Source organism: Sphaerodactylus townsendi, linkage group LG03 (assembly GCF_021028975.2).
Source record: "Sphaerodactylus townsendi isolate TG3544 linkage group LG03, MPM_Stown_v2.3, whole genome shotgun sequence".
NCBI lineage: Eukaryota > Metazoa > Chordata > Lepidosauria > Squamata > Sphaerodactylidae > Sphaerodactylus > Sphaerodactylus townsendi.
The window spans coordinates 107,205,896-107,232,892 of NC_059427.1; the positions used below are offsets into that span (position 1 = coordinate 107,205,896).

Genomic DNA, 26,997 nt, shown 5'->3' on the forward strand with positions numbered 1-26,997 from the left:
TAGTTGGGAGTGTTGGGAGAGGTTGTGTGCTTACACCTAAGGTTCCCTCAAACCTTTTGAAATTAAGGTGGAAAGTATTGAGACCTTACCATGAGTTCAAATGATCAGACTATGCAGTTATAGGCTTTAAAAGGTACCCCAGAAAATTTGTCTTTCATTTCACAATTTCAGCCATATCCCTTACTGACCTGTGTAAGAATGAACAATCTATCAAGGTGGTTTGGTCTGATAGATATCAAATTACTTTTGGTGCTTTGAAAAACAGTTTCATTCAGTCTTCTATTTTGGCTACTCCCGATCCAGACGCACATTTTGTTGTCCAAACTGATGTGAGTGAGATGGGCCTAAGTGTTGTTTTCCTCCAAATGGACCAAGATAACCCTGTGGTTTTCTTGAGCAAGAAATTACTTCCTCTTGAGAGAAATCTGGCTACTATAGAAATGGAACATTTGAGGATTGTATGGGCTTTGAATAAATGAAGTCCTTCCTCTCGGGACAAAAGTTCTAACTTCAAAGTGATCATTTCCCACTGTGATGGTTCGACTGGGTTAAAAACTCCAATCATAAGTTTTTATTCTTAATAGAGTTTAGTCTTGCAGGATTTTGATTTTGTAGTGGTCCATATTAAAGAGAAAGAAAACTCAATGCTGATGGCTTGTGGAGGGCCTACAGTTTTAATTAATAGAATAGCTGCCTATTGATTGTATTAACTGATCTTTTAATTTTGCCTTTATGTAACTGAAACTAGTACAGGTACTGGGAGGAGGCAGTTTCTATCCTAACTCCCCTCTAGTCTCCAAAGCCAAGAATAGTGGAACTATTTTCCATCCAATTAGCAAAGGTGAAATCATGAGCCTCAACACCTATGAGTATTGGAAGAACTGAGCTGCATTTAAGGCCATACCATCTCACACTCTGAATCCCCTGAGTCACATGGCCACACCACACCATCTCACACTCTGAATCCCCTGAGTCACTTGGTTAGTGACAGGGTTACATTGTTAATTGGCATCACCAGCCACAGATCTGATTGGTCAAATGAGCTCAAGCCGGCTCAGACCCTTGGCCATAAAGTTTGGCAGTTTCAGACTAGTTTTGTTCTTGGTGCCTTATTTGTGGCTCTTTGATGCAAGCTTGGACCATTTGATTTCATACATACTGAACTACAGACACATGCATAGATCACATAAGCTATCTGTCCATGCTGACTCTTGGAAAGAAAGTGGACTATGAATTCTGAAGGATTTCAGCTGGAAGGGTGACATTGCTAATTTGAACAAGTGTTATAACTGTGTAGTTAGTTCATTTGGTTTAGCCTTTGTAATTTTAATCTTTACTATTCGCTCTTCTTTGTAGACGTATTCTTGCACAATTTCAATAAATCGCTTTAATTATATTTTCTGGTTTTTTCTTCAGGTGGCTTCAATCTAATTCTTTTTTAAAAAAATCTTTATTGACATTGTTAAAATAACAATATAAACAAACAACTTTCACAAAATATTCTTATGATTTTTATTCAAGTTATTGTTAAATAATCTGTAAACATTTTTTCTTTTCTTTCCCTTTTTCAGACTTCCAACAATTTCCATAATCATAAACAACTCCAAAATGCAATACTTTTTCCTTTCCTATTCCTTATAAAACTTAATTTCTTTCCATTAAGAGGAGATTGCATTTTTTTAACATTTACAATATTTTATTAATTTTGAGCATTCTGTTCTATTTTCCATGTAACATATTAATGGTCGTCATTTATCCACATATTCTTCAGTACAATTATTTTTAATTAAACTAGATAACTTGTGCAGCAAACTCCAACAATTTGTTCATCCAGTCCTCAATTTGTGGGACATTCTCCTTCTTCCATTCTTTGGCTATCAGGACCCTTGCAGCTGTTGTCATATATAATAATAGTTTTTTTATATTTGAAATTAGAACCTAGTTCCACTATATTCAATAGGAATAATTCTTTCCTAAAATTAAAATTAGTTCTAAGTATTTTATTTATTAATTCATAAATACCCTGCCAAAATTACTTTATTTTACTACATTTCCACCAGATACGGTCCTAAGAGCCAGTTTCTTTTAGGCATCTCCAACAAAGATCCCCATTGGTTAGATACATCTTAGCGAATTCATCTGGACAGAGGTGCCAACAATAAAACCTCATAAAACAATTCTCCCTCAAACCAGTGTTTTGTGTGAAGGTCAAATTTTTCCAAGTAGAATCCCATTCTACCAAACCTATATCTCTACCAACTATCATACTATCATATTATTTTTAACTCTTTCTGTTTCTAAATCCTTATCTAACAACATGCTATGTATTCTTCTTATGTGGAACTTTTCATTTTTAAATACAGCATCCCACAATTCACATTTCTCCCATTCAAAACCACATTTCATATCCAAATTAATTTTTCTCTCATTTGTAAATACAAGAATCATTGGCATTGTTTATCATCTATACTTATTTTATGTCTTTCTTTTATTCTCCATTGGTGATTTTCTTTCACTACTAAATCTTTATATTGCAAGAAATGAGTTTTTACCAGACTTGGTCTTAACACCACCATTTTCTTCAGGAAAATCCATCATGGGGTTTTGATTATTGAAGACATTCTATATTCTTCCCATATTATCCTTAAGGCTCTCCTTATATAGTGGTCATCAAAACTTCTATGAACCTTGACTTTATTATGCCACAAATATGCGAGCCAATCATACATCGTCAAACCTTTCTAAATTTAATAACTCAGTCTTCCAAGCTTAACCACTCCTTAAGGCACAGTAAACCAGTAGCATGACAATAAAATCTAATATTGGGGAGGCCCAAACCACTTCTACTTTGAATATCGCATAGATTTTAGAATTGGAGATTTGGACAGTCCGAATCTGGAGTTTGGACTGAGCCGCACTGATATCTGGTATTTCTGGTATCGACCAACTCTAATAGATTTAACTCTGGGTTTTTTCCTTCTCAAACAAATTTAAGTAGTTTTTTTCTCCATGTATGAAAACATTTATTTTAAATTATTATTGGGAGAGTTTGGAAAAGTAACATCATTTTGGGCAAAATATTCTGTTTGATTACTGCAATTCTCCCTAAAAATGACAAGTTAAAAAATTTTCAACTATTAATGTATTGTCGAAGGCTTTCATGGCCGGACTTAACTGGTTGTTGTGGGCTTTCCAGGCTGTGTGGCCATGGTCTGGTAGATCTTGTTCTTATTGTTTCACCCTCATCTGTGGTTGGCATCTTCAGAGGTGTATCACAGGGAGAAATGTGCTACACACTGTGTCCAACTATTAATTTAATCTTTAAATTTTTTCCAAATAGCTTCATAATTATTTTGAAATAATGATGAATTTTGTTTAGTAAGAACTATACCAAGATATTTTATCTTCTTTACAGAATCAATATTTATTTATTTCATTAGCTCTTCCTCTTGTTTTGTGTTTTTTTTGTTAAGTTGAAAAGCATCATTTTGGGTTTCTTTTTATTAATCTTTAATTTTGATATTCCTTTAATTCTTCTAATTTATTTTTTAATATACTAATTGATTTTTGGGATATTCACATATAATTACTATATCATCAGCAAATAATCTGACCTTATATCCTTCTTTCACAATCTTTAATTCTTTCAATTCCTCATCTTTCTTTATATTTCTCACTAACATTACTAAGGGAGATAAAGGGCATCCCTGTCTTGTATCTTTTTCTATAATTATCAACTCAGAGATTTCTTCATTTGCGTCATTTACAAGTTGTGTAGGGATGGTTGGAAGGGGGATTGTGTAAGATGGGTGTGAGGACTGCAGAAATGTGCATCGGAAGATGTTTGTATTTTTGTTATGTGTGCACAATGATATTAAAATTTATCTTATCTAATTTTAGCCAATTGTTCGTATATATTGATTGTGTCCAATTAAAGAAGTTTTGCCCACAATCAGTAGCTTTTAAAACTTTAAGCATAAATTTCCAAGAAATACTGTCAAAAGCTTTTTCATATCTAAAAAAATTAGGGTCGCCTGTTTATCAATTTTTTTATTCACGTATTCAATAGCATTGACCACTGTTCTAATATTATTTCTTAAATATCTTTTTGGTAGAAACACATTCTGCTCTTTCCCTATAATGCCTTTTCATACTATCTTGCCACAAACATCTTATAATCTGTATTGAGTAGGGAGATAGGTTGATAATTTTAAACAGATTTTTCATCTTGGCCTTCTTTAGGTATGAGAGACACAGTTGCCTCTTTCCAGGAATTTGGAACTTGATATGACATTCTAATATTATTCATCAAATTAAAAACAATATATTTTTATTGATCTAAAATATTTTATAAAATAGAGCTGTAAATCCATAGGGCCTGGAGCCCCATTTAATTTTATATTCTTTATTACATCAATTACTTCTTGTTTGGTGATTTCTTTATTAAGTTGTTCTTTCAGATTTTTGGGCAATTTAAAATCACCACATTTTTGCATACAACCATCTATCTCCCCTTCATTGATATCTACATCCTTATACAATCTTCTATAGTAATCTACAATTTTTTAAATAATACCTTCTTGTTTTGTAAACCTGCAATCTCTGTCTCTAACCTCCATAATCCTTCTTTTCTCCCTTTCCTTCCTCAATTTCCATGCAAGCTATCTACCTGGTTTATTAGCATGATGGAAATAATTTAAATGCACGAATTATAACTTCTCATCTAATTCCTTAGAAATTAATATTGAATATTGTTTTGGCAAATTAAGTTCACTTTTTATTTATCTTTTGGGTTCTGTTGCAGCTCCATTTGCATGGGGATGTGTGGAGACTCATTTCGTCAAAAAGAACACTAACATAACTTGTTGGAATAGAAATCGGCCGCAGCCCAAAATTTATTATAACACATAACCAAAACCCTTGAAGCTGGGCGAGCATACCAGAGCACATCCTGGCCCCCAGGTAGCAAACCGCTGAACCTGGTTATAGGGCAGCCCAAGCTGACCCCTTAGGCCCTTCGGACAGAACCCCTGTCCGGCACATCCCCCGAGGGAACGGAACAGGAAGTTACTAGGTGCCACATGGGCGCAAACCCAATTTGTGACACCCCTCCCTGCCGGGCAGCGAGCTCTCAGCGCAGCCCCCAGGCTTGGCTTTCGAGAGCTCTATCGCCACCACGGACCTCATATGGAGGCCCCCGAGGTGGGAAGGTCCGGCATGCAAGCTTCTGCCTTCCCCAAATAGGATGTGCTCTTATGCCCTACCGCCACCGAGCTGTCACTCCAACAGCTCCCGCCCCAGCTTCAGCAGCCCAGAGTCTCACAGCTCAGGTCTGCGTGCCGCGAAAGTCACTGCAACAGAGCAGAATGGATTTCGGCCAGCTCAATGCGGGCCGCGAAGCCACTCCAGTGAGAGCATGGCGGACATCGTGCAACCAGATGTCCTGGCCCCAATCCGATAAGTGGACTCCGTCGGGCAAAACAATGCTGGCAGAGCATGAGACAAATCAACATGGGGAATAACATCCCTCCCATGCTCAGTACCAGCCGGGCTATGGACCGACAAACCTTGGACCTGACTTTGTTAACTCTGGCCGGAGCCACAGCGTTTCCTCCAAGTCCTCCGCTCCAGCAAGCATGACCAGAACAGCTTGATTTCGGCATCTTGCTACTTTAAGCAACTTTAAGTCTTCCCTCATGGTTCTGCAACGCTACTCCCTTGAAAGCCGGAATGTCATTTTCCCCAGCTGAAGAACTATTACGTCTGGGAAGCCAAACTGAAGCACCGAGTTCCGCAACTCGAAGAGCAGAGAAGACCACCGCATGCCTCGCCTCGCCAGCCAGTGAATGTCCAGGGAGGTGTCCAGTCCAAGGTGTTGTCCCCAGCCCGACTTCTTCGCATAGCGCCCAGCCCAGTAAACAATACTGTGGCCAACCATCCAAACAAGGTAACGACAGGCCACCGGAACTATAAAGAGAACAAAGTTACAAGGAAAGGTGAGGCCGGACATAAACACGATAAGCCAAAGATCTCCAGCGGCCTAAAGCCTGAATTTCAGTTGCAGATTGTCCCTCTTGAGAGGCCGTAGTAGCTGCCCCAATCCGAAAGGAGTGGGAACCGAACTGCTCTGCTGGGAGTCCTAAAAATTGTAAGCACAGCCGTAACACAGCCGTGAATTGAAATCTGGACACTGATGCTCCATCGTTGTGGATAAACAGGGGACCCTGCCCTTCAGGGCGGACAGCTAAAAACGCAGCTATCCTAGCGACCGGACAGGGTGCCCCTGGTGGGGAGGGGGCCAATGTCACTCTCATTCCTCGACGCCGCTGGTCAGTCTTGGACCCCGCCAACCATATGAGTAAGTTCCCATCGGCCATGGACACATCGGCCCTTTGCAGAGCCTTAGGAGCCAATGATGTGGTGGATGGGGCCACTAGCTCACTACACCGAAAGGCCCCCATAGAAAGCCAAGGTAAACAAGGCTTGGAACAGTGTAGACTCATAGGCAGAGTCACAGACTGAGTCTGTGGCGTTAAGTAAAGTTCCCAGGAGCTCCTTGGTGATGGGACGCCTACTATCTTGCGGTCTGGGGGAAGCGCGCTGCCACCCGGCCACTGCTCTTCTAGCTTCGAAGCAGCGTGAGTGGTCAGTGATCCCCAGGGCCTGGCTGAAAAAGGAAATGGCCGCTAAATGGACCTTAATCGTCCTGGCAGCCAATTGACGGTCCCTCAAGTCAACCAAATACCGGAGCACCAAATCCTTAGCAAACCCCTGTCGAACAGGCTCACCGATGGAAGCCGCGAAAGCAAAGAAGGTGCTCAGGGCCCCTTCATACGCGCGACGGGTAGCTGGAGCCAGTGACCGCAAGACACCTTCGGCTATTGACTGCCTCCAAGACGCCACAGATGGTCGGGACACCTCTCCGGAAATTGGCTGGCTTCGGGAGCTAGTGAGCGAAAGCGGCTGACCTGACGACGAGACAAAGCTGCTGCCAGCTATATTGTTAGTTATACCTGGCAAGAAAACAGCTTTAAAGGAGATGTTATTAATCAGGCAAACCATTACAAACTCCCTTACTAGCCGCATCACCCGCTCTGACCGGGTTGGACTGCCGATGACCACCCTGACCACAGCCTGGTTGTCACACCAGAACTTAACTGCATGGTCGCTAAACACATCCTTCCAGATGTGAACCACAGCCACCAGAGGGAACAACTCCAGGAAAGTCATGTCCCTCAAAATTCGGTCTGAGACCACGCTGGTGGCCACTCCCTGCACACCACTGGCCCCTGAAATAAATACCAAAGCCCTATCCGAAAGCCAGCTGCATCGGTGTGAACTTGAAAACTATCCTGCAGCTCCCAAGGAACTTTGCCAAAAGGAAACTCCGTTATAACGCTCCAGAAAAAAATGTAACCATACCCCCCTAGGTCTTGGCGAAGAACCAGAAGTAACCCTAATGTGATGATGGGGAACTGAATAGCCCGCCTGCAAGGACCCTATGCGTGGCGAGGAACAGAAAGCCCTTCCCGGGGAGACAAACCCTTGCAGGCAAAGTTAAGGTGCCCAAGCAGGGACTGTATTTCCCGCAACCTTCATTACTTTTTTTTTGCACAGGTGTCTCAAGCGATCAGTGGCGGCTGTAATGTTGTCAGCTTGTCGAGGGGCAGAGAAGATGTTCCTGCCACAGTGTCCAACTGAATTCTAAGTAGGTTAAAACAGAGACACAGGCCCTTCAGTCTAATGTCGGCCGCCAAGGGAACCCCAAGCTCCGCCGCCAAGAGCCTGAAATGCTGACAACATCATCGCGACATTCGTCAGGAGCCAGCTGCACCTACAAACAAAAAAAATCATCCAGATAATGAGTGACTTTCGGCTGGATGGCATGCGATCCTTGGATTGCCCATTCCAAAAAAGGTGCTAAATTTTTCAAAGGCTGCACAAGCTATAAGAGCAACCCATGGGCATGCATTTATGCGGCTATACCAGTGTCCTTCAAATTGAAAACCTAATAGTTCGAAGTCCTGGGGTGTATGGGCAGCAGAAGCGAAAGGCTGACTGTATAGTCAGCATTTTGCCAACATCGAGGCAGTTCCCTACCTCCCGGATGAGACTTCCACTGCACCTCATCCACAGTGTGGCATACCGAACAGAGCAGATACTTACCGGATTAGATGAAGTCGTTTCACTGACCCCCCTGCCCCATGGAGTAGGGACAAATGTTAGTATCATCCTATACTCCCGGGGCCTTTTTGGGGACCACACCCCAATGGGGAAACCCGGAGGTTGGGTAACGGAGGCTGTGCAAAGGGACCTGCGCATTCTGCCTCGCCAAGCATTCTTTGCAATTTTGGCAGACACTCACCGCAGGTAATTCCCTGGCTGATTTTAAGTTGGGAGCTGAGGTTGCCACCCTACTCCCTAAAAATGGGATGTGAAAACCAAATTGAAATCCCTCTAGCTTTAGGTACAATGCGTCTTCCCGACCACGGATACCTGTCCAGCCATTGGCATAAAGGTTGCACACGCTACCCGGGGAAGGGGCGAGGACTCTGCAGAACCTCCGGGACTCTCAGGGCCTTCTGGAAGCGGGGAATGATCCTCCCTGGTCAGCCAATCGTCCTTCTTAGAGTTGCCGTCGGAGCCAGGGTTCCGGCCACGCCGATAGGGGAGGCCGGTAGCCAGTTGCGGGCACATTGTACTCTGGTGTGGGCCCCCCAAAACAACGGGAACAGCTGTGCTCAAACCTACATTTATCCCTCTTACAGGGCAGCTCTGAGTTCAAAAGCGCCCAGCAAGTTGGCCCGATGGGAGGGTCAGCATTGACCAAACCCTTTTTTCCCTCGGCCCATCAGCCCCAGTTGATGCAGTAGCACCCAGATGACGAAGCTTTTATTACATTTGTCATCCACGCTCTGATCGGTGTATTAGATCCCACCTGCGTCCCGGACGATGTGAGGCACTCTTCCACGGAATGCCTCATCGCACTTGATAGCAGCCGCATCCCCTGATAGGGATCGTGCTCCTCAAAACATTGGCCCAGTGAGCAGACAGATGCCAAGCCCTTTGTGGGTAAGCAGCTCCTATCAGAGCCATACACTCTGCGAACCCCAACAGCCAGTTGTCGAAGGAACGCTCTGCTCTTTCCGGGCGTTCCCTCTTTCTTCTGGCTGAACGTGAACCGATCTCTTCTGGATCCTCTTCCGGCCGCAAAACCGTGAAGATATCCACATAGTACCCATCTAGGGCTCTTTCTCTCTAACTTCCTCGGCAAATGGGAGCCTGGGGGGTCCCCAGGGTCCCATGCCGAGCAGAAGGCTGAATCCCCAACGTTCCCGGCACTGTCCTCTACTGCAAATTCCCCTTATCTCCTTTGAGTGATCCAAAGGGGAAGAGCTGGCACCTTTTCCCCTCTCTCCCCAATAATCCCCTGCTGTTTCAAAGCGGAATCCTCATCTGTAGACTCACCAGATGAGGATGAGCTAGGGGACCGCCGGGAAGACTTAGAATCCATCGAGAGGCCTTCCTCCCCTTCCGCCTGGTTCTGGTTCGCACCCCAGCCGCCTGGCTGGAAGAGCCAGCTGCGACTTCAACACCGCCCATTGGTCCTGGCAGAGTACTACTCCCCGCTGTCCGACTCTGGACCCTGAATCCAATGGGTCGGCAGGTGCCGAAGGAGCCCAGGCCCCAGGAGGTGCTTGGTAACCCAAGCTCTGATGAACGGCAAGGTCCCCCCAAAAGTGGTGAGAGGGGAACCTAAGCTCATGCGGGACCCAAGGCCCCCTAAACTGATTACTGGGAGAACGCTGGAACTTGAGGAGGCCAAAAGCAAGGAGGTAATTGCTGGTTCCCATGAAGTCAGCCGGACCATTGCCCAAAACCAGAGGGCTGGGTTGAACTGGCCTGGCCAGCCCATACCAGGGTTAACAGTCATGCTCATATAAGGAGAATATGGGTAGTGACCCGGCATAAAACAGCGTTTGTGGGTATGGGCATCCCGCTTTGCCCAGAAGGTGCCATAAGCACTGAGGGACTATTCATCCCGCTCCGAATAGAGGGAGGCCGGGACGGTCCTAAAATTGCCTGCCCCGGCTGCCCTAGCACCTCTATGCGGGGTCCATGCCCCAACCTGACGGCCTCTGGCCGGATTACTGCAGGTGCCGCAGATGTGCCCGGCATCCCTGCGCTGGAAGAGGGGACCGCCGCTCCTGTTAGATTAATAGCAGCAGCCATCTCCCTGGTGGGGGGTGGTAGCTCTGTCCCCAATTCCTGAAGGGTCCCAGGAGTGGGCCCCACCTGCCCCTGCTCCAAAACCCTGGGCGGCACAACTTGGCCACCTTTCCGTGCTTTCTTTTTTCTGAGATTCGGCTTTGACGCCATGGCACTAGCCAACCTCGGTATTAAAGGTTGTCGGCTCCTAACCGCTAACCTCCTTTTTTTTTTTTTATAAATTGTATTCCTTAATTTTATTCCTTAATTTAATTGTAACTATAAACCTAGAGGTGGAGCCAGTCCTGACCCACTCTCAAAATGGGGTTTTGAAACAGCTTCGTAATTGGCCTCTAAATGCCACCAAAAATGGCCGCCGCTGTTGAAGGGGCTTTTCCCACTCAAAATGGCTCTCAGGTTTCCCTTAGTGATAATAGAGGACCGGCGCCTGAATGGCCCTGCGATTATTACAACTGTCGCCCTTGCTCGCTGGTCGCACAGACCGAAAGCTCCTCAAAAGGAAGGTCTTCTATTTGTAAGAGACGGAAGGGAAGGAATAAAATAAACGGCAAGCCTAGTGGGGAGGGGATGCGCGGTCAAAACGCTGACAAAATGGCCACCGCCCCACTCCCGCGCAACCTTCTACCAGGCTAGACAGTGGGCTTTGCCTGTTGCCTTCGCCTGCCTCCTTCGAAGACGGACGGCTCCCCGGGCCCGTCAGAGACGCAAGGCGGAGGGAAGGGAAGGGCGAACCCCCCACCCCGGCCGACTCGGTAGCTGAAGCCCGAGTAAACGGCCGCACAAACGCCCGCTCGGACGGGGAATCCCTGGCAGCCGCAAGGCCGCACGGCCCAACAGCGGCAGAAGGAACGCCCACCAAGGTGACTCGCTTGGGCGGGTGAAGCCCCGGGCCCGCAAGGCCGCACGAGCGGCAGAAGAAACAACGCCCACTAAGGTGACTCGCTCGGCCGGCGCAAGGCTGCGCGGCCGCACCAAGCGGGAGAAGAACGCCCGCTCGGTGACTCGCCGACGCCCTGCCTGCGAACGATCACGTCAAGGTGGGGGGGGTTCACCCGGCTCCGATCAAGGCCGCCAGGAAGCTCTGTAAGCCGTCTTCCCTTTCACGAGCCGGCCTTGAAAGAGGCCCGGCCCCCGCCGACGCAGCCTTTTAAGGCTGCTAGAGGCCCCTGTCACGTGCCGGCACCCGGCCACGTGACGGCCTCGTTCGGCCGGCGGGAGGGAAAAAACCTACACTCGTCCCTCCCCCCCTGCAACGGCGCCTCCAGGCTGAAGCCTGGGGCGCGATTTCTTTTTCTTTAATCCTTTCTAATAGCTTTTTCTCATTTTTTTTGTCTCTCACTTCTATACCTATTATTTTATTTTATAAATATTCCCTTCATATATGCTTTACAGGTCTCCCAAACCACATTAATATCCATTTCAGCAGTCCAATTTTCCTTAGAGAAGTTATTCAACTCTTTTTTACTTCTTTCTACCACATATTTTTTAAGACAAGTATTCCTTCATCTTCCATATTCTTGATTTTGTCCTATCACCTAGTGTCCATAAAATAGCATTATGATCTGATAAAACTCTGGGCATAATTATAATCTCTTTGGTCAAAGAATTCAAAAATTTGGATCCCAAGATATTATCTACCCTTGAATGGGACTTAAAATACTCAGAAAAGAAAGTAAATTCTCTTGAGTTCCCATTATAATGTCTCCAAATATCTTCTAAGAACCAATTTTCTTTTAACTAAAAAAAAGTTTTGGGTAGTTTTCCTTTTCCTTTATCTAGTTTCTTATCAGATTTCTTATCTAAGGAGGTTGAAAGCACACCATTACAGTTGCCCATAATACAATAATCTTCATAGTCCAAAACCAGTAACAGATCATTCAATTTTTTGTAAAATTCACTCTTTCTTTCATTAGGGGCATAAATACCCACCATTAAGATCTTCTTCCTAAACCAAGCAACTTCAATTGCCTCATATCTCCCATTTAATGCTTCAGTCTAATTCCAGTACCTAGGCCTATGTTGCTACACCTAACCAGATTATTGTTTTGTTTTGTGAAACTCACACTGCATTTAGTCTACCTTTCAGGGGAGATTTTCTTGATTTTAATCCCAAGAAGGTTGCAAACTTGGTCCTTGGCATTTTGCTGTTTGGACAATGAAAAGGGACTGGTAGCAGCTAGCAGCTGGTAGCAGCTACTAAGACTGAGGTTTGAGCACCTGGTGAAAATTCTACAAATCTCATCTATTTCTTCCATAAATTCTTCTGCTTCCATATTGATATATTTTGCAATTATTGGTAGCAATCTTTCTCTTAAATTTTCTGTGTCTCTTTCAGAAACTTCAATCTCAAAAAAATTATTTCTGTTTTATTTCCGTTAGAATTCGTCTATTATCCAAGGGATCCATTTGTTTAGTATGATTAATAGTGTCTTCTTTTATTTCATTTATCTGTTCTTTAGTTTCTTTAATGTTTATGCTCAGTTGGTAGATGGATTCTTCTAATTTCTTGAGTAATTCCTTCACTGTTGACAAGAATTTCCTCTTCAATTTGGTTTAATCATTCCTTCATTTCTTCTTGCGGTTGTAGCAGTTTTTTTCCAAAAGTTGTTCCACTCTTTGTATATAGTCTTGGCTATTGTCATAGAATTTATCTGGAGTTTTGGCTTCTCCATTTAAAGTTTTAGCTGCTATTTTTTTGGCTGCCATTATTTAGGAGCTTGTAGTACAGCTTGTTTTCTTGTCTTTTCGATACCTGAAGTCTTCTCTCCTCTCTCCTGAATCACTATATATTAGTTTGACATCCTTGTTTCTTTTCCAAGGAAAGTGAAACTAAAATCGTAAGCTCAACTTAAAATAATTTGAAACAGCTAGCACACATTCAGGTCTTTCAAAAGCTTCTATTTATCTTCCTTTGCTCTCCTGTTTCAATTTAAACTTTATAAAGCGTAATATTAAAATTGGAAGCTGAAGCGCCACGTCATTTCTGTTTCTGCTGACCTATTTACATTAGGTGCTTCCTGCCTATCAGCTCCAGAAGCTCCTTCATTTGTTGCACTCTTCTATCTCAGTCCTGTGCCTGTATCGTTATTCTTAAAGGTAACTAAGTCTTCGTTGATCTTAATAATAATTAAAGAAATAATATTGTCTTTCTTTTTGACTTCCGAATTCATCCTTGCGGCAGTCCCATTGAGGTAAGTTCAGATGTAACATCACCGTTTCTGGTCTGCATTTCAGCTCTTTGCCACTTGTCTGTAATTAAGCTTGTTACAGATAGTGGTCAGAATTCTTAAAAGATAACAATTAAACCTTCTCAACTTTGAGTCTTAGTTATATTATAAGTCTTATCTATCATTGTTCGGGCCAATAGTTTGGTTTGGGGCTCTTCATTTACAATTTTTCTTCAGCAGAATGGCTCTAAAATAAGCTCTCTTTCCACTCTCCTCACAGGGCTTCCACAGGGATAGCACCTTTTAAACATCCACTTGGTGATCCAAGGGATTTTAAAGTCTGACAAAATTAATCAGACCTTTGATGCCAATGGAGGAATAATTCCCCTATCTCAGAGTTCTCGAGGGATGGCAGCCTTTCCTGGAAGTCTCCCATTCGCATTTTCATTGTCCTAAAACTTAACATAAGAGATCCATGATCATATATTCAAATGTACAGCAGTTCATTTGAAGGTACCTCTGTATGTGACAGACAGACAGACAGACATGTATGCTTGGTTCTCTAGCAAGTATGGAAATGTATAGATTATACATGATGTTTAGATTACATAATGAATGCTGCTTGATTGTTCTCATGAGCAGAAAATGAGAATCATGGACTGTAGAATTAGGGTCTGAAATGGTAACTAGTTACCGTATATACTCGCGTATAAGTCGACCCACATATAAGTCGAGGCACCTAATTTTACCACCAAAAACTGGGAAAACTTATTGACTCGCGTATAAGTCGAGGGTGGGAAATGCAGCAGCTGCTGGTAAATTTCAAAAATAAAAATAGATGCCAATAAAATTACATCATGTGGCGATTCCCCTCCCCCTCCTGTGGCCGCGGCGACAATCCGTCCCACCGTCCCTATCCGAGGTGATGGACTCCTCGTCTGTGGCCCCGGTCTTTGGGGCTCGTAATGCAGTCAGCTGCTTAAACCACAGGGTGCTCCTCGAGGGGTGAGGGCAGCCCTCACTCCCTGGGGTTCCCTCCTATTGGCGTTTGGGGGTGGCTGCCCTCCTACTGGGGTCTGCTGCCTCCTTCCCAGCCAGCCTCTCTCCCCTCCTTGGCCTCCTCTCTTCCCCCTCCAAGGCACCTCCGCACTCCCCTTCGCCCTCTCTCACTCCTCCTCCTTCAGCTCCTTCGCTCTCTCTCCCTCCTCCTCCTTCTGCTCCTCCACTCTCTCTCACTCCTCCTCCTTCTGCTCCTCCACTCTCTCTCTCTCCTCTTCTCTCTACTCCGTCGCTCTTCCTCTCTCTGGTACACCTCCCTTCCCCCACGACGCTTTTCCCGACCTCCCTGGGCTCCCGCACAACCCTCCCACGCCCTGCCGCGGCCAGCCTCGCTCTCCCGGCCGTCTTCGCCTTTTGAAGGCTTTCCGGGTCTTCGGGGGCGTTCCCGGCCGCGCCGTCGTCCCGGCCGCGCCCCGTTGATGGCTAAGCCGCAGCTGCTCCTCGTCACGCCTCTCGTCCGTCGGCGCCGCCCCCCCGCTGGCACTTCTGCCGCGGGTCGGGGCGTCGCGCCGGCCGGCGCGCTGGCGGCCCCGCCCCCAGCCGTCCAAGTCCGGGGCGAGCCGGCGCAGTGACCCCCGGACACATCAATTGAGGCATCAGTTGGTTAAATATTTTTGAATATTTATTTCAAAGAAAAACAGTAAACTGGCAGAAGCTTGTAAGTTGGAAAAAGAGAGAGGGTCCAGCACCACAAGAACAATATGAGGTATCAACTTAATAGCTTTAAAAGTGCAAAAAACACTTAGCTCAACCAGCAACCACGCTAAAACACAAGAGTTAAAAATCCTCCAAAGCTGGATTCCTCATCATCATCTGTATGTCCAAATGTAACCCAACTTAGATTTTAAGAGGGATATTATCAGAAATGGAAAATCTACTATTAGCTCCCATTGTAAAACAATGTGGGGGGATGGGGCATCCCCTTTGGGGAGGGTCAATAATAACTTTGGGATCCCCTGACCCAAACTTCACTCCAAACCTGGCTGATATCATAAAGTAGACTCTCCTGATGAGACCAGCCAGGTTTGAGTGAAAGGATTTGGTTCAGAGGGATCCCAAAGTTATGGTCTCTCAAAAGGGTAGCCCCATCTACTAATAGCTCCATTGAAAACAATGGGGAATGGGGAGCACCTCATTTGGGGGTCCATAACTTTGGACCCCCCTAAACCATAAACACCCCTTTACCAAACTTGGCTGGTATCATCAGGAGTGTCTTCTTAAGGGTACCCTGAAATTTTGGTGCCACTAGCATAAAAACTGCGCCCCCTGCTGGCCGGCAAAGTAAAAACACACAAAAAATTTTAATGACCTGCATATAAGTCGAGGGGAGCTTTTTCAGCATTAAAAATGTGCTGAAAAATTCGACTTATACATGAGTATATACGGTAATTCAAACTTTAGCATTGATCAGAGGGTTTTAGAACGTGGTTTCCAGTTGAGCTAAAGTGTACCCCCGGCATATCATATGGCATGGTTGTAGGGGTATGTTGTGCATGTAAAAAGTGACCTTTTGTGACAAATGATGTTAGATGAAAAACAGCTTGTACAGAAATGCAGAGCCACATCAAAAACGGTATATATTTGGAGGGGTAGAGACAGTCTCAGTACATACTGTAATGTATTAGAAGAGATGTCATCAAAGAATACTGTGTAATCCACTGAATTGGGTATTAAGCCTTGTTTTTCCTCAACCACATATATAATAACAGAGGATCGTAAATAATAACAGAGGATCACTTGAAAAGATAGAGACTTTTGTCCCTATGATATGATGAACTACCAACAGAGATAGCAATCAATTCAGCTTTTCTTCCAATCCAAGGCCTTTATTGACATCTACCAGCTTTTATACTATGATGGCTCTATTGCCCACACAAGCTTCCAGATTGTGTTTGTACAAATGGTGTCACGAATTATCTGGATAGTAATTGTAGCTGAGAAAATGTTATTGCTAAAGCCTTCATTTAAAAATTTAGGGTTCCCCTAGTGAGAAATTCTGCTTAATTCATTCTAACTGTAACAACCATTACATTTTAAATTGAGGACTTTGTTCCCATCCTAATAATTGACTGTCCTCAAAATGGACTTTTTCCCTGTCTTTTTTTTTCATTTTTGCCTTGAACGCAGCTGTTCCATTTTACCCAGAATTAGAACAAAGCAAACCTAGTAAACAATATAATCTTTACAAGTAGTATAAAAATACATAAGCTCTAGACTTCAGTGCTTCCCCTATGTATCGGGCGGTATATAAATTGAAAAAATAAATAAATAAATAAATAAATAAATAAAATAAACATCTGCCAAGAAAGGCATGACAGAAAACGTGTTTCATATTTACATAATAGAAGGAAGGATGAAACAGGTGTCAAATGTTTGTTCATAGTTCAAGTGTGCTGTTCTGTGTTTTGGTCACAATATCCTCTTACCAATTATCTCATATGGCTTGGCACATCCATCCTACACATGTATGAGCTTTGAGTTTATTTGACTTTGCATCTCATTCCTTTAATTGTATTCTGATACTATGTTGGCAAAATGCATGAAGAACTTATTGTTAGGGGTATACATTGGTAAAGCCAAATTGGACAGTCACTTATTAACTATAGCCAGTAATCCCAATCCTGAAAAATCTGGGGAAAAATCAGATTCTTTCGGGATCATGTTGGAATTGCTGACTATAGCAGTAGAAAGGAAGAAAATGCTTTGGCAAATTTACATCAAATTCCACAGGGCTTTAGAGTTTAACACTCCCCCCTCGACTCCACTAAAGCTTTCCATGGCTGTGGGCGGGGTTATTGTTAAGGTAGGGGCACCAAATTTGTAGCATAGCTGTTGGCAATTCGCCTTAGAAGAACCTCCAAATTTTGGAAAAGATTGGGTCAGGGGGTCCAATTTTATGGGGCCCTATTTTAGCTCCATGGGAAAGAATGAAAGATCCATAAAATTGGAAATCCTGTCTCAGTCTTTACCAAACCTAGTGGTTCTTCTAACAAGTGTCACTAGTAAATATGTAGCAAATTTGGTGCTTCTACTTTTTTTAAAAAAAGACGCTCCTCCTGATGTTTTTCTTTAAAATCATGAACATTGATAAAATTTTTGTTTCATTTTTTTAATTATAGCTTTCTAAAAGAACCATTCTAATGTGTGTTATTCAGTATAAAAGTTAGGAGGGGTGAGTCTGCACAAAACAGCATTCTGCATCATGTCCAAGTTTGTTTTCAAGTTCGGGATGTTTTAATATTGTCAAACACAATGGCTTCTGCCACCACAAACATTTTTGTGGGAACTTTTCTACCCCAATACAATGAAATTTGAATTGTTGCAATTATCCTTCTGAATACAGTCGAATGGGTAGAAGGTTAAATCAAATGATATTTTACATGTTGAAATTAGACCCAAATCTTCTTCGTGTTCAAAAGGTGCTCCATCCTGAAATTTCCAAAAGTTACTCCACCCTGAAATGTTCATGAATTACCTATCTGTTGTTTCAAACATCTAGTTAACAGTGCAAGCATTGCACATATGCCCTTCAGGTTAGTGCCAAGTACTATTTTCATGATGATTTTGTCTGATTTTTTTAATGTTTAGAAATGTCATTTATTTTAACAGCCTTCTTTTCCCACGTTGTCACACATCTCCACTTTAGTGTACTGTCATATTGTTTGTTGCTTACTTTATTTGCCTCAAGCTCTTTGTTCACTTAGTTTTTACAATATATATGATGATATTTCCTCATCTGTCTTTTTTATGTGATAATTGCATTTTTGCATGAAGCAGGAATGTCCAGATGCACAAAACATTTCACATGTTTGACACAGCAAAGACATCTTCTGGGGGTTTTTTTCACTGAACTTCCTGTATTCTGTTATTCTCTTGTCTCTTTGCTTATTTAGAAATAATGGTCTATAAAATCTAATCATCCAATTTTAAAAAGGCATATAGGGTTACAATGCTGGTTCTAGCTCTGATCACCATTCCCTAATCAGTAGAAGCTAAAATACTTATTTAGCGTATTCTCTACTTTGTCTTCCAGATCTTTTATAAAGATATAAAACAAAATGGGACCGAATTGCGATCCCTGGATCCCACTGGAAATCTCTCCCCAACTAGATGGACTGCCACTTACGATTACTCTCTTAATACGGTTAGATAGCCAGTTTTTGATCCATTTGATTGTACTAACTGTCCAAGACATCTTATGTTGGCTTTCTAACCATGAGCTATTGTATAGTACTGTATGAAATGCTTTACTAAAACCCAGCTAAAGTATCCACTGCATTCTCATCATTCATTATATTGTAAGTCACTTTGAATCCTTTCAGATGAAAAGAGACTAACAGAAATAATTCTACGTATCACAATGTCAAAATTCATTAATCTTTCCCAAAGATTTTGTTTGAACTCATTCTGATGTAGTATTTTTCTCTTGACATATTCTGCGTTTAATATTGTTGACTACTGAGGATTCTAAAAAGGCATAACAGCAGCTTATTTCTAAAATTTAGAAGAAAATGGTTCCATCTAGATATTTCAGGTGCTAGATTTTTCACAGCTTAATGAACAGTGCTTAATTATCAAAAAGTTCATTTTTTGGTGCATTTATGTTTTTAAATTTGTAGGAGGCTTGGTTTTTAATTTGTTTTTGTTTGTTTATGATGAAATTAAAGCACTTGTTTATTTAGTATAGATTTACATTCTGAGGTCAAGATTTGTATTTCATTCCTGGCTTGCTAGTTATTTGTGAAGGTTAATACATTTCCGTACCTTCAGTCATCTTGAAATCTGATTCTGTATTTCCTTTCACGCAGCTTGGCCAATGTGCCATCTTGAATTTGCTTTGCTTCTGATTTTGTGCAAATGTTTCCTTCAGTGAACAGGTTCTTTCTAGTCTTATTTCAAGCAAGCCTCTTATCAATAACTCCTTTGTTTTCCTGCAAGCCTTTTTCTATATTGTATCTGCCTTCAGCCTTAGGGGTCTGAATATTGTTTGGTAGCTAGGCAATAGAAACAGAAAGAGAATTGCATTGGAAAGACTACCTGGTTTTTTTGGTCATCAGTGGAAGAGCCAAGATAAAAAATATGTATATCTTTGTTTAAAACACATGTGTCCTACTTCTTATCCAATTAGAGGACAAAGTACAAATCTCCACTTTTGTAACTCAGGTCTGCTACACAGAGATTTTGTCAGTTTCTCAATATCTACTTGGTACTTCCTTCTGGAGATATCTACGGCTGCCATCTCATATTTCTCTTGCATTCTCTGCAAAAATTATTCAGGGTGCATTTGTATCTTGGAAGGACTGTAGCTAAGAGAGAATACCATAAAATTGATGCAGCTATTCACACACAGCATGATGTGGGGAAAATCAGTATTAACAGCAACAGGGATATCGTCACCCCCAATATCCCACTTGTGACTGTAATCCAAACAATGAAAATTTGGAAGAAATGCTGACCTTGACTGAAAAAAGGAAAAACTGTGTACTGACTAATGATTGCCACTTTTAGAAGTTAGCCATACTGGTCTGAAGTAGAATAGTTAGATTTTAATAGCACCAGTAGCACCCTAGAGACAAACAAGATTTGGGAGATATAAGCTTTTGAAAGTCAAAGTTCCCTTTGTAAGATATAAGTAGGAATGGATTTCTCTGAGTCTTTATATCTCAGTCAGAAGGTGGGAGTAGTGTAGCAAAGGAACTTCAGTTGCAAAGGAACAATTCAAATTGTAATCAGCTTGTTTAGAGCAGAGGCAAAATGTAAATCTTTATTTATACTTCATACCATGCAATCTCTGAAGAAGTGGCTTTTGTTGAATTCAGTAGTAAGATTATGTATAATTTTAAAGCAGGAAAGGAGGTAAAGTAAAATAGACAGAAAAGGCTCAATGAGATGATTTCCCCTCAGAATTCCATACCTTAGTACTATATCACCACTCATCTTTTCTTATGCCTGGAACAGTGCTTTTTGTTTAAGGGATTCTACCATGTTGTCATGGTTAAGTAAATTTAATTTTCCATCTTGGCAACTTGGGCATTTGTACCATGATGTCAGAACCACGAGAGAAGTTGTATTCTAGATCATGAAAGTGAAAGCTCATTAAAAAAAAAAAAAGAATAATAGTACAAGTAGTCTACCCAAAATCATTTCTGTCCAGATTTTTTAATTGAAACTGCATTTAATTGAAACGGCATTCATGTAGTGCTGAAACATTTTAAAAGCATTTTTATAACTATTAATTCTAACTGTTCATTGCTGTTGTGCAAGAATTTTGCCCTAACCTGGATAGTCCAGGCTAGTCCAGTCTCATCAGATCTCAGAAGCTAAACAGATGGAGGCCACTAAGGAATACCAGGGTCACTACACAGAGGCCGGCAATTACAAACCATCTCTGACTATCTCTTGCCTTGAAAACCCCACTGGGTCAACATAAGTCAGCTGTAACTTGACAGCAAAGAAAGAAAGAAAAAGAATTTGCCATGAACCAGCAGTGCACATGCCATTGCTTCTGATCTCATTAGCATTATGTAAGCATTTGCTATGGATGTAATGAGGTGGTGGCAGTCTTGGCCTGTGGGTATTAAGGAAAAGGTCACAAGGTAACTTATTTATGCCATCTGAAGTGCTTTCCTGCTGACATCAGACACAAAAATGAATTCTGCTGTGAAGGCTCTCTCTGTCTGTAGTAGTGATCTCACAGTGCCAACTTTGATTTGCACAACAGCAGTATTTATGTTTAAAATGTATCAGCTCTCTTACATAATGGAACATTCTATCATGCAGTGCCTTTAAGCAGCTAATTAGCTCTGGCCATGGAAGAAACTTTCATTAAAAATGCTCTGTTTTTTTATTTAAGGTATTTTAATAGAGACTTCCTTCAGATGCAGCAGTCATGAGAAAAAAAAAACCCAGTAGGCCAGGCAGTGCAGCAAAAATGCAGCCATTTCACAGTTTATGAAAATTACATATGAAAAACATTGACATAATTGGAGCCAAGTTATATAGCTCATGTTGAGTACTAAGTTGATACTACATTGGTGCAGAGGCGTAGCTGGGCCAAACTGTGCCTAGTGCACATTCTAATTTTCTGCCCCCCCCCCGCCCCCCCACAGCGCTCCCCGCCCCCCACAGCACCCCCCCTTCCCACACTTACCTTTAGTTCCTTTCCTTTTCCAGAACTTTTTCAGGCTGCAAAAGGCCTGTTCTCAGTAAAAACGGGCTGATGGGAACTATACTTCCCAGGAGACCTTGTGAGCCCCAAGGTCTCATGGGAACTGTAGTTCCTTAGGCCGTTTTTACTGCAATCAGGCCTTTTGCAGCCTGAAAAAGTTCTTAAAAAGGAAAAGAACTAAGGTAAGTGTGGGAAGAGGGGGGCACCGCCGGGAAAGGGGGAGGGGCCTGGGGGCAATTTTTCATGCCCCCCAGGCGTGCGCCCATACCACAGCGCACCCCACCATCCCCTTGTAGCTTTGCAACTGCATTGGTGTGACTGATTTCTTTTCCTCTTGCACACTTCAGTGTTTAGTGAACAATCTATCCCAGTGGTGGCAAACCTTTGGCACTCCAGATGTTATGGACTACAATTCCCATCAGCCCCTGCCAGCATGGCCAATTGGCCATGCTGGCAGGGGCTGATGGGAATTGTAGTCTATAACATCTGGAGTGCCAAAGGTTCGTTACAACAGATCTATCCCATCTCATCACACATGGCTCTCACACATTTACAAACTCGTAGAATGCAACATGAGGGAACCAAAAAAAATCTTCTGTCTTAACAACCATTCTACTGCATAGCAGTATGATTCCATAGAAAGACTCCAACCTGTGCTGGGGTTTTCTTCTCAATCAGTTCCCTTCTACGTAGGCAGGATTGCCAGCCAGTTTTCCAATAGTTTTTCCTCCTTTTGGCCAGTTGCCAGATGAGGTTCTGTTTCATATAGTGGAGGGAATAGGTAAGAGGCCAATTTTTAACTGTTTATTTTGTGACTTGTAAGCAGTGGTGGGATTCAGGTTCGCACCACCTCGGCAGAACCGGTTGTTAAAATGGTGCTTGTAAACAACCAGTTTTTAAATTATTTGAATCCCACCAGCGGAACCGGTTGTTAAATTATTTGAATCCCACCACTGCTTGTAAGGCAGCTGAATTTGCTGCACAGTTCTTGAAAACATGGCATGCAGTTGATTGTTACTTTTGTTTTCAGCCAAGGCTTTTCTCTGCATCAAAACCGACTTCTCCTACTGCTGTGACTGGCATATGCTACCTTTTTTGCTTTCCTTCTCTCCCAGTACATCCACACCAGAAAGAGAGCACAGCACCAGCACTGAAAACCGTCCATTTTGCCCTGCATTTGTTAGTCAATTAGAACAGAGATTTGTGTGTTAAAACTGAAATTAGTTTTACTATCAACTTCTACTAAAATGTTTTCCAGACTCAGTTGCCAGGGATTTTTTTAGTCTGGTCATACACACATTGAATCAAAAGTTAGTCCAATTGGTTTGGACCCCATGGAGTATTTCCACAGGTAAGGGGGGTGATTCTTCCCCCTCGTTCTCCTCTCCTTCTCCCACAACTATCTTCCCACAACTATTTTCTAGGAGCAGCATTTTTGAGGTTGGAGAGGAGGATAGAAAGCTCTTCAGTCCATGGAAATCTTCCATAGGATTCAATCCACTAGAATCTAGATATAATGGGGCTCACTCCCGGGTAACGTGTGTGAAGCTGCGTAGTCCTACCATTGATTGAGCTGAAAACTTTAACTGGTAGTGGACCTCTGGATTTGAGTGTATTGCTTTTTAGGATTTGTAAGCACATGGAACAACTGTATCTAAGCATTGTCGAAGGCTTTCACGGCCGGAATCACTTGGGTGCTGTGTGGTTTCCGGGCTGTATGGCCGTGTTCTAGCAGCATTCTCTCCTGACGTTTCAGATGCAGGCGAAACGTCAGGAGAGAATATTGCTAAATGTAAACCATATTCAATACAACCAAATGTATCTAAGCATCTTAGATAAAATAGAGTATTTCTTGTTGGCTTCTCCCTTTTATTTCTCATGTTTATCATGAGCACATGGGCTCAACCTCTTGTCCCACTGACCCTGTCTGTAGGCAGCTAAGCCCATGCTAAATTTAAGCCATCCAAGAGTTGATAGTTCTGCTTACAGGACATCTTGGGATGAATCCAAAGATACCCTTGTTCAAGTGAAAGGTATTTCTGCTCAGACAAGTAGGAGGTCTGTAATGTCTACAGATTTCCTAGTTGAAATACTCTATTCTGTATTCCATGATGTTCCTGAGGATTCCTTGGCCTTTTTCATGTGACCGGGGGTAGGTAAAGAAGACAAGTGAGTGTGGGAGACTTGATCAACAAGCTGAATTCTTATTCATGATTCTTAGCCTTTGACCCTTTATGGACTCTTTTTTATCCCTTAGCTAGACACATAGAGACTGAAGACAACCAGTCTTGTAGGATCTCGGAAACTAAGCAGCAGAGGCCTCCCTGCAGTATTGTCAGGGAGACCTCAAAAGAAGGCAATGGCAAAACACCTTTACTTCTCACTTGCCTTGAAAGCCCCTTGCTGGGGTGGCCATGAGCCAGCCGCAACTCTGCAGCACTTTATACAGACATACTGCCAGATACAAATAGAAAAAAGGGCCAAATCATGCAACTCAAGTTGCACACATATCAGCATCATTTTGATCCCATAATACTCTTGAGAAGTTCCTCTAAAACAGGAGATGATGACATAGGATGGAATTGTATCACTTGGTTGTGTCCTAGAGATGTTAGCAAAACAGATTAGGCTTTAGGCTACTGATGGAGACGGACAGAATATTTCAGATGGCTCGAGGTAGTATGAAAGGGGCCTGATCTGCAATGTGTACTTTAGGGTTGGAGATTCGGACAGTCCAAATCCGAATTTTTACCGAATCTGCATGGATTCGGACGGATTCGGACGAGCAGGAGCCGAATCTGAGCTGTCCGAATCCTAACAGATCCGAATCCATGGGATTCGGATTACCACGTTTTTTATTTTTTGGTGTTTTCACATTTTGGCCTGCAGGGGACATTTTAAACATATCAGCACCAAATTTTCAGGGGTATCATCAGGAGACTGTCCTGATGATACCCTCAAAGACTAGTGCATTTTTGGTGAGGGGCCAAAGTTATGGACCCCAAAAGTGGTGTCCCTATCCCCATTCTTTCCAATGGGAACTAAGGAGATGAGGGCTACCCTTTTCAGGGTCCATAGCTTTGGCCCCCTGCACCAAACTTGGAGGGTATCATCAGGACAGTCTCTGATGATACACTGAAATATTAGTACCGATGCATCTACAAATGCACCCCTGCAGGCAAAATTTGCACAAGATTCTTTGTTCTGCAGTGACGTAGCTGCATTGCTGTCAATAAGGAATTTCTGGGGGCTGTGGAGTGCATTTTCATTTTCAGGAGTATCTTTCAGGAGAGTCTCTGGATGACACCATCCAGGTTTGGGGAATTTTACTTCAGGTGGAAGTGGGAGATGGGCCCTACCCTTTTTTGGGTCCCATAGAATTAAACCCCTGAAGCAAAATTCCCAAACCTGGATCTCCTGAAGATACCTACATGACCATACCTATCAGAAATGTGCACCTCTGGCTCCCTCTACCAGAAAATTCCCCATTGACAGCAATACAGCCAAGTCACTGCAGAACAAAGAATCTTGGGGATTTGAGATGTATCGGCACCAAATTATCAGAGTATCATCAGGTGACTGTCCTGATGTTGCCCATAGGATTTGGTGCAGTTTGGTTCAGGTATGGACCACCTCAAAGGGGAGTGCAACTATCCCCATTGTTTCCAATGGGAGCTGATAGGGGATGGGGCTACACCTTTGAGAGTCCATAACTTTTATCCCCTGAACCAAACTGCACCAAACTTTAGTATCATTACCCTAGTTTAGTGTCACTAGCTAAAAATGCTGGTTCGTGTTCACGCTCCTCACTCCAGCAGGCTTCATGTGCAGGAGCCGTGAAACATGAAACCGGAATTTTAAAACTAGTGGCACTAAATTTCAGGGTATCATCAGGAGACTGTCCTGATGACACCCCTAAGTTTGGTGCAGTTTGGTTCAGGGGCCAAAGTTATGGACCCTCAAAGGGAGCCTCTATCCCCATTGTTTCCAATGACAGCTAAGGAGATGGTGGCTACTACCATTTGAGGGTCCATAACTTTGGCCCCTAAACCAAACTGCACCATGTCATCAGGACAGTCTCCTGATGATACCCTGATATTTTGGTGCTGATATGTAATCTAAAATGTGCCCTACTGCAGGTACCCCCCAAAAAATTTGCCCAAGGTTCTTTTTTAAGTGACTTCTGCATTGCTGTCAATGTGGAATTTCTGGTGGAGGGGCTGTGTGGTGCACATTTATCAGGTACAGTCACAAAATGTTCAGGGTATCTTCAGGAGAGTCTGAATGACACCATCCAGGTTTGAGGAACTTTGCTTACTAAGGGGCAGTGGAGATGGACCCTACCCATAACATTGAACCCCTTGAAGCAACTTGGTCACCAAGTTGGATGGTGTCATGAAGAGACTCTCCTGAAGACACCCTGAAAGTTTTGTGGGTTTACCATGAGAAATGCACACTCCACAGCCCCCCCACACAAATTTCCTATTGGCTGCAATGGAGCCAACCAGCCACTACAGAGCACAGAATCTGGGAAATTTCTTTAGATGACTGTGAGGGTGCAGTTTTAAACTACTGTCACCAAAATTTCGGTATCATAAATGTACTGTCCCTATGATACTCCCCAAGTTTGAGTGAAGTTTGGTTCAGGGTCCAACGTTATGGACCTTCAAAAGTGTAGCCCCCATCTCCTGTTAGCTTCCATTGGAAACAATGGGGATGGGGCCTTACTGAGTGTCCATAACTTTGCCCCTGAACCAAACTGCACCAAACAGAATCATCAGGACAGTCTCCAGATGATATCCTGAAATTTTCAGTGCCATTTAAAATTGCGTCCCCTGCAGGCCAAAACGTGTAAAAACACCCAAAATTCAAAAAAATAATAAAACGGACCCGAATTTTTCGGATTTACCCGAATTTTCGGGTATATCCGAATTGGCTATGATTCGGATTCGGGCATACAAATCATTTTATGCCCCAAAATACCCAAATCCGAATTTTACCGAATTTTTTTAGTATTGACCAACCCTAGTGTACTTTCATTCTGTTGTCTTTTCTAGCACACAGGTTGTGCAGAGCTTTAAAAACCCGTTGAAAACCCATCTTACCAAAAGAGTAAGATAATATGTCTGCAAATCTAATTAAAGCGTTGTATGCTACTTGATATGCTAGATTACCAAAGATTGAAAGAGGTATTCAGTATCAGTTATACATTCAGCATAAGCATCGAAGAAGCAAACAAGAATGTAATATCTGTGGTTCCAGCATAATTGAAAGGCGTGGTTTTTAAAGAGTTCATTCTTTTGAGGGTACAATATCTAATTGTGTGTCTGCGAGCCATCAAGTTACAGCTAACTTTGACAACCCAGTGGAGTT

General features: G+C 42.9%; 1 protein-coding gene across 5 annotated transcripts in view; it reads left to right on the forward strand.

Moving 5' to 3' along the window:
• The window catches only part of GABRB2 (gamma-aminobutyric acid type A receptor subunit beta2), a 181,805-nt gene that overhangs the window by 139,064 nt on the left and 15,744 nt on the right, over positions 1-26,997 (forward strand). For 3 of the 5 annotated variants that reach the window (XM_048491881.1, XM_048491884.1, XM_048491883.1), the window contains one exon: positions 18,490-18,600. The exons of the other annotated variants lie outside the window; for them this stretch is intronic. In XM_048491881.1, the coding sequence (XP_048347838.1) occupies positions 18,490-18,600 (111 nt within the window). The remainder of the gene's footprint in view (positions 1-18,489; positions 18,601-26,997) is intronic. 5 annotated transcript variants of the gene reach the window in all.